General features: G+C 39.9%; 1 protein-coding gene across 1 annotated transcript; it reads right to left on the bottom strand.

Moving 5' to 3' along the window:
- Positions 1–259: 259 nt before the first annotated feature.
- Positions 260–8,788, bottom strand: LOC139116027 (zinc finger protein 678-like). Its single transcript, XM_070678522.1, has 2 exons — positions 8,669–8,788; positions 260–3,644 (listed from the first exon to the last, which is right to left on the bottom strand). Exon 2 carries the CDS (start codon positions 3,440–3,442, stop codon positions 896–898), a length of 2,547 nt encoding a protein of 848 aa, XP_070534623.1. The 5' UTR covers positions 3,443–3,644; positions 8,669–8,788; the 3' UTR covers positions 260–895.
- Between the last annotated feature and the right edge of the window lie 290 nt (positions 8,789–9,078).

The raw sequence follows: 9,078 nt of genomic DNA, 5'->3' as shown, positions 1-9,078 counted from the left end.
GCTTACAATATCAAGGTGTTCAAAGACCCTGCTATAAACGATTTGATTTGTACCTTTCTTTGTCAGTGATATATCTGGTAGGGGTCAATCCCTAGGATAGTGAGTTGTCTCTCAAAAGGACAATGGTACAGCATGCTAATTCACAATTACCCCAGTAGCAATGCTGACAAAGCCATTAGCACAATAAATGCACTTGTGCAAATTTCTATGTGGATACAATACATACTTGTAAATAAAATTTGACTGAAGCCAATCCAAATAACTGTAAAATACATTTATTACTCTCTAGGCAGTATAGTACACCTCAAAAGCGAAAGACTTGAACTTTTGCTCAAACTTTCCCTACAGTACATTTTGACCACTCTCTTCAAAAATCACCAATAAAAATTTGGGGTCACTGAGCAAATTTTGATACTAGAGTCTAGATGGACAAATTACCTGAAATTTGCTGCTACTTGAAATTCAAAATGCCCAAATCCCTGTGTTAACTTGATGGAGAAAAATTAGTGCGCAGTGATACTTCTATACACGTCCTTCAGTTAGCACATTTACCGGTACATGAACCAACATTGGTGTGAAAATAAATTATGAAAATATTGCATAAACTTTACAGCCCTTTGCACCTTCATGGCCCATACTGTTGTGTCTATAAGCAATAGTGCTGACAACTTGGGACAACAATAAGTGACAGTGTAAAATGAAAAGATATTTATGCTGAATAGCAAACCATTTCTGCATTGAAAAATTTTTGCTCATGCAAGAGTAGTCAACAAAGGAAGTCAATCATATCAAAGACAAATGTCCACACACACTATTCATCATGAACCAGTAAATGTCTTTTCATTTTTGCAGGAGATTTAAATCCTTCACCACACACATGGCAAAGATGAGGTTTTTATGATGAATGGACGTACAACTGATGACTGTTCAAACCTGTTTTAGTTTTGTATGATTTTTCACAGATTTCACATTGAAAAGGCAATTCACCTGTATGAACACGTTTGTGTTCCGTCAACTTTTGCCGATATCCAAAACATTTTCCGCAAATGTCACACAAATGTGCTCTCTTCTTAGCATGCACATTTCTTTGGTGTTTCGTAAGGTAAGATTTCTGTTTAAATGTCTTCTTGCATTCAGGGCAAGACCATGGTTTCAAAGTAGTTTGATCACTGTGCTGTACTTTCTGGTGGGTTTTTGCATATGTTTTACTCACAAAACACTTGTTACAGACTGGACATCTGTACGGTTTGATACCTGAATGCATACTAATATGCTTCGCAAAACTATCTTTTTTATTGAAAACTTTCCCGCACTCTTCACAAAGATAGGGCCTCTCATACTTGTGGCTTCTCACATGCATATCAAAGTTTTCTTTCCTTCCAAATGTTTTGCTACACACATCACAGGAATACAGGGCTTTCTTGTCATGAATTTTGTGGTGCTGTTTTAAGAGTTCTGTGTTTTCAAACACACTCCCACTTTCTTTACAATTCAATGGCAGCTGCAAATGGATTTCATTTTTGTGTTTCTTCAGCTGATGATTGTTGTCAAAAGTTTCTTTGCAATCCGTACAGAGGTAATTCCTCAACTTATGCACTTTCCGTCTGTGCTGATACAGTTCATCTTTGGTGGGAAATACTTCTTTACACAATTTACACTGCTCCACGGCTCCATGCATCTTTGATCTGTGTTGTCTTAAACTCAAAGTTCCATTGAAACTCTCATCACATTCTTGGCATTTGTAGATTTTCTCAGTGCTGTGGGATGTTTCTTCATGTTTCAACAAGTCATCATAGTAAGTAAAATTCACATTACACACATGGCATTTGAATGGTGTCTTCCTTTCATGAATGCTCATGTGCTGGACATAGTTACATTTCACTCTGAAAACTTTGCTGCACATTTTACACTCAAAGGATTTCAAAGCCCTGCGCCTACTAATATGGCTCTCATGGCTATCCTTCCGGCCAAACCATTTCTTAAATTTCTCACAGTGATACTTTGAATCTCGATCATGGGTCTGTCCATGCTCTTTAAATGATTTGTAATGGTAAAATGTCACATCACATTCTTCACAACACCATACTCCTTCCATATGTCTCTCAAATCTGTGCTGTGCAAGTAACCAATTTGTAGCAAATGACTTTTTGCAAACTGGACACTGCCGTGTTTGCGGCTTGAAATCTTTCTTGTAGACAGTGCCCCCATGCAGAATCTTTTCGCTCTGTGTATTGGATGATTGTTCAGAGGAAATTTCTTGTGAACCAATGCTAGATGTTGTACCATGGTCTTTTGTTTGATGGAGACCTTTACAATTTACTAAAAGATGGTCCCGTAGAAGAATTTTGCTTCCAAACTCAGAGTTGCATTCAGTACACAAATATTTTTGTTTCTCATCACAGTTACTGCTACTATGACCTTGAATTTTATCACAATGCTCTCGATTTCTGTGTATCTGAAGCAGATGATTTCTTGGAAAACTTTCTCCACAAAATTCACATTTGAATGGCACCTCTCTCACTTTGATGACCTTTGCCTTTTCCTCATCAACATGTTCATTCTCATCTGTTTGAAATGTGGTTTTGTTGGCCATAGCATCAGCATGATTAATATTGTTACCAATGTCAGTGTGTGTCTCCCCTGATAAACTAGAATTGTCCTTAATGTGACTTCCTGATACATTCATATCTGCAACAGAGCTAACTGTTTCAAAAAGGTGAGGCTGGTTTACAGTTGCAGACTTCACTGGTTTTTCTATGTCAGCCATGTTGCTACTATCTTTGTTTTCACAAACATCCACATGCTTACTCACTGCAAAAAGTTCTTGAACACCTGCTCCATTCTGGTCTTCATTTTCTATCTTACATTCAAATTCTCTGATATCAGTCTCTGTATTTTCATTGCTCATTGCATTTTCTTCATTGACTGTGTCGTCCTCATAGGGGTCATCATCATCATCATTCCTATCACTACCACTATCAAATACCGGTACATCAGCGTCATCACTGCCTACAGTGATATTTCTGTCGTCATCATGTGTATTTTTCAACAACTTTCTGGCATCAATATTGCTTTCACATTTCAGCTCTCGTTTAGTGTCTGCCAGTACCTGGTAAGCTTCACTTGTATAGTGTTGTATGGATTCATCTGCCAAATCATTCTTCCCACAGGTAGGTAATGTGTATACAGCCTTGTTAGGACAATCAAATGCATTGTAAAACTTTTGGAAATGTGCACAGCCGGTAGCAAGCTGCTCAACTTTCAGTTCACTTGATACTTTCAGCAATTGCTCAATATTATGCATGGAAATGGTTACTTTACCAGTGTACATAAAGTCTAGAACATCTTTCATAGTATTGGCACTCAAAACAGCAAAGCATTCCTTGATTTTGTCTTGTGTGCATCTGAAGTAAGAACTGAGTTGAACATTGGACTGCAACATGCCAAGACTGCCTGGTGACAAGCAAAGCGCTGCCCCTGGACAAAAAACTCAATGTCTGTGAACAGAGACCGTTTTCTGAATTCATTCAGTCTTTTCAGAATTGATGAAGATTGGTTCTCTACATTGTAAATCATTTTCATCTGTCTTGTTGTCATGGTTACAGAGATTACTGGTACGTCAACTTGGATGTTCTGGTTCTGACCTAGAAAATATCAAAGAATGTTCAGGAGTTAACATGATGTTTATTGTTACATACGTACCACAGATTACCAATCTGCTGGCAGCGAAATAAAGTTGGTATTTTCACAGACAGACTTAATATTGTTCCTCTATATCTTTTGCATTTTCTAAATAACTTTTTTTGAAACTTTTCTGAGTATTTTACCTTTTGATTGACCTGATTGATATTTTACTCATTGCTTACTTTCAGCAAAATATTTCACCTGTTTTTGCCAACTGCAAAGCATTTTGAAAATAGGTCACATGGAAAACCATGTTTAAGAAATTATTTCATGCTAAATTATGCAAATTAGTTATTATCTGGTACTAGTTTGTATCAATTGGTAAATATTGTCATCTGCTCCTGATCAACAATAAATATTGAAGCGGATTGTATACCTGTGGAGGAAAATAATTATTAGAATTGGCAGAACTGTATTTACTTTGAACTTGGAATCAGGATTTATATTATCCAAGCGAAACTAATATCTGGCATGGACGGAAAAACAAAATTGTGACTGTGATGGAATCACATATTGAGTGGGGTCGAAAACAAATGCAACCCACGACTCAGCACATAGACAAGCGATAGTATACCCATGTCAGTCATGGCACAGAGAAATGTCTGTGGCCATTTCCAGCAACGCGAGCGATAGATCGGCTCCTGAAAACAACGTGGTGATCAGGACCTCACAATCCTAGCAATGGTGTAGCCAGCAAGTTAAATACCTTTGGAATGCCACAGAGTGCCCTCTGTGGCCATGGGGTTCTCAGTTTCTGTCATAATATGTCGCAGCACTACAAGCATTCTCAAAATTCAGAATGTAAGAGTGCAATCATCATTTCACTTTTGGCTGCCTGATTATCTGAAATAGGGTTATATCCAAATTATTTACCTATTGGTATCATCTTGTATGATCAACAAAAATCCAAACAATCATTGTTGTGTGTTACACTGCATTATTTGCTTAATATCACAAGCAAAAATTATTGCAATTTTTCAGTAATTTATAACCCAACACTGAAATATTGGTAAGGTTCACGTTTTAGAATGATAAGCAGTCACTAGTTATGTGAGAAAGAAGTGCAAATTTATGCAAATATATACAGATCACTCAATTTCCTGGCTTTTCTCTTGTTTTGAAAATTTAAAAAGAATATATGTCCACTCTGGTGAGGTCAAGTTTTGTGCAATTCATTATTTCAAATTTCATCCTTAAATACAATGCAAACCAAATCAGCACTTTTGTTTGGATATAAAATTCTAATATTTAAAATAAGTTTCATTTCAATCTCTCTTATCATTATATTAATCACTTTTTGAACATGTTTTAAATCGATGCCAATGAAGAACAAGACAAGCTATTACAAACAAATTGATCTTTTTTGCAAAATTAATTGTAGTTTTTAATGAGCGTTTAAATTACAGTGTGCACTTTCAGTCTTGAATTAACGGTTTATTAGAAGTACAAAAAGTAAGGCTTTTAAACAGGAACTTCCCCTATAAAAGCCGGCTTATCGTAAATCTATGCAAATGTAAAAAAGCCACGCTACTGATCAGACGTGCCGTGTTTGGTCCCAGAATCCCATGATTTTGCCATGTTTCATGCGTTCATTGTCATTGAATCTTGCATATGATGTCTGTGTTTATATAGCCACTAAAATTGAGTCGAAAATAAACTGAAAAAATATTCCGTCTTTGTCGAAGAACGCTATGTTTCAATATGTGTTCCCGTACGACCATTTGACACCCTCTTTGCATATGTCATGAAAGTGCCGATCACGATTATTCAAATTTATCATACGGTCAAAGCGATGCTCCCTGGCGATGCTTTGAGAATTCAAAACTCCCGCCCAGTCTATGCAAATGGTTGTGTCATCAGTAATCCCCCTATTGTGCGCCCACGTTCCTGGAAGTTCCTGTTCAAGACAAATATACCGGTACACTCTTCATGCTTTGAGTGAACTACCGGTATTACTCCCACATGTAGCTAACTTCAGATATTTTGCAATTTAAAAATATATATTTATGAGTGGGTTTTCATCTTTGATAAGAAATATTTATTGCTTTGAAGAAAAGTGTGTTGATTACGTGCACTGCCATCTCAAGGTCACTTTTTTAATTCATACTTACATACAACACATGCTCCTATTAGGTAATAGGATGCACTCACATGACTGTTATTGTCTATTTGTCTTTCTTGCTCATTCAGAGTAACAAACTTTATTTCTCAAATCTTTCACAAATTCAAGCAAAGTCCCTCCTGAATAGACTATGCTTCGTATTCAGCTCTTAGCTTCTGTTCTTCCGACACTTAATGAGAATTATGATTTATCTGTGTGAAGCCTAAAGTTGCAGCCTATGCTGTTTTCAGGACTGTTTACATCTGATTCAGTTATTTTTGGTTTATTTTTGTCTTGCCCGTACATACAATGACATGTGAAAATTAACGCTGTCTAAATTTTGAGCGAACTATTATGATTACTAGAATTTGGCACTCATGTTTCAAGTCTGGTCAAAGTGAAGCACTATGTACAAGAAATCTGGCAGTATCAGTTATTTATGATGGCTTGACACTAATATTTTGGGTTAAATGCACATGTATGGCATTATTTTCTTCTTCATTTGTGATCATGCTGGTACTTATGAGAGACCCCTCCCCTGAGCCTCCCAGCATTATCGTGCCATACGCTGGGGCCATACCAAGATTATCACTCTTTATGACTTGACCTTTGACGTTGTAACTTTTAGCATAGACCCTCGAGAAAAACTTTTTCTCGAGGGTCTATGCTTTTAGTCATCAAAACAGATCATCACAACTGCCTCCATGCTCTAACTACTGTAGTGCTGGTGCAGATGCTTGGAGAAATGTTTGAAGTTGAAAGCACATTGCCAAGCCATAGAGGTTCTTCCTGGTACCTCCATGACCTGAGTTCAGTGTGAAAGAGTTGGCTTCAATGGCCATTTTGAGTTTTCAAATATCGGTAACTGAACGTATCTAATGGCTGGCACAGGGCCCTTAACCGTGCATTGCCAGCAAACTAACGGTTTGGGGTGTCATGAAAGTAGCTCTGCGTGGCAGGGCTGTGTGTTACCGGTGTTATATGGCCTCCCACTGGTGGGAGGCTGTATAACTCTGGTAACACACAGCCCTGCCACGCAAAGCTGCAGCTATGCTAAGCTCTGCGTGGCAGGGCTGGCTGTGTGTTACCGGCGTTGTACGGCCTCCCACGGCCGTATAATGCTGGTAACACACAGCCCTGCCATGCAGAGCTATCATGAGAGCAATTTTTTTCGCAGTCTGTGAGCGGTTGAGTGATTCAGGTAGGCATAAATAGAAAACGAGTTGATTTCGGCCGAAAATAGCCAGAAAAGTAGTTTTTCATGTGCGGTCGAAATCAAGACTGCATGTTGCCGGTTTTGTCTATCGACCTTAGCAGGGTTGTGGTGGGAGACGTGTACTGTATAACGCCATAAACAAACATCATTGTGCACAGGACTATTGCTGCACATGCACTGTGACACCTAGCTGCTGTGCTGTAGCTCCAGGTTTTGCTTGTGTATATTGGTCGGATGGCAAAATCTGGTTTTGCCATCCCACCCTGACCCATATAACAAGGCAAAATCTCGAGCACTGCATGCAGCTTAGCCCTGCGTACAGGTCTGTGTGTTCCCGGCGTTATACAGCCTCCACCACAGCCCTGCAAGGGTCCATGGAGATAACTGGAGACTCTGCAGTCCGGATCCGGACCGCAACGAAAAAATGGTCTTTTTGGCCGAAATTCTGCTCTATCGGGGCAAAATCATTTCCCTGCCTACCTTTACCTCCTAACAGACCCCAGTAAAGATGCAATTAACTTCTCCTAACGTCGAAAACTGCTCGTTTTCTGAAACATAACGTACTCGACAAGTTGTTTACCCATGGAGATCGCCATTTTGAATCGCCAGTTATCTCCATGGAGCGTTGCAGGGCTGTGGTGCAGGCCGTATAACGCCGGGAACACACAGACCTGTACGCAGGGCTACATGCAGCTATACTATGCAGTCTCACAGTCATTGAAGTGTCTGGGTGAGATCAATATTGGCCATGTCAGTCCCAGTTGGCGCAATAGTCGCTTGTGAATCAATGCACGATGCCCGCTGTGTGGTAAACGGTACAGAGGTTTTAGACGTTCGGCACCAAGTCGTTTCGGCCAAGACGTTTCGGCCTCCCGATTTCAGGCCCCAAGTCGTTTCGGCACCGCGACCCAAGACGTTTCGGCACTGCTCAGGGCTATCTGAGGGAACTAGTGCTGGAGCGTAATGTTGCAAATAAAAGCACTAAAAAAGTAAGTGTCAAATAACATACATGTACATCATGCTTCACTTCGTGTGAACATAGTAAGAGACCGTAAGAAAAAAACTTCATATCGTTTTTAAATCTGTGACACAAGTTTATCGATAGCAATAGCCGCCGACACGGCAAATGTTTGAAAGCGGTGCCAAAACAGCACGGCAAATGTCACACAAATCACAGTCCCTCTATAGAGGGACTGTGCACAAATGCACAGAAAAGTACTGGTCATAACGCAAAGGTCATGCTTACGAATATGACTGGTCAGTCAATTACTAAATAGTTTGAAAATAAATCGAAACAGGGATGCCGAAACGTCTTGGGTTGCGGTGCCGAAATGACTTTGGGACGGAAATTGCGAGGCCGAAACGACTTGGGCCGAAACGACTTGGTGCCGAAACGACCAGTTACCGGTACATTAGTGTATACCACACAGCGGCCGTCGTGTATCGACAGTCGCATGTAGAAACTAGTATAAACGGCGGACACCTCGGGCAGACAACCCCCGAGACGTACGGCTGTGGAGTGTGGTACATACGCGATCCACGACAAATTACCGCTGTATTGGCGAGCAACTTTTGTTTGCGGAACTCGTTACTGTTACGGAGACATATAGATTTCAGATAATGTGTTCTTTAAAATGCTCGTATTTAAGAAAACTGAAGGGACTTACTCGAGATATTCTCCACGGGAATTCAGCTTGCTCATGCTGCAAATCGCCGCTGACCTATGACACGAGACAACGCCACCAACGCCAAGGAATCTGCGGAGCTCAAAATGTAGGTCACAGTCCCATCCAGGTCCTGCATGCAGCCCAATTAACACGGTTGATTGAGGCTGTGTTCATAAATGATGGTTGGCCGGGGAGGGGTGGGGTTAGGGGATGGAGGAATCGCGACTGAAATCTAATTTGTTTTTAGAGTTCTCCTCAATACCTTCAAAGAATTTCAAATCCCCATCTTTATGATCAAAATTTTCACAAGTCTCCCCAAACTATCGTAAGCTTATAGTCGCATATTTATAAGGGATGTAGGCCTACATGTGGAAAAAAATTAATATGTTTTGCGCCGTTCTGCTCGCAGA

The sequence above is a fragment of the Ptychodera flava genome, chromosome 17 (genome assembly GCF_041260155.1).
Source record: "Ptychodera flava strain L36383 chromosome 17, AS_Pfla_20210202, whole genome shotgun sequence".
NCBI lineage: Eukaryota > Metazoa > Hemichordata > Enteropneusta > Ptychoderidae > Ptychodera > Ptychodera flava.
This window is presented reverse-complemented; position numbering and strand designations above follow the sequence as displayed.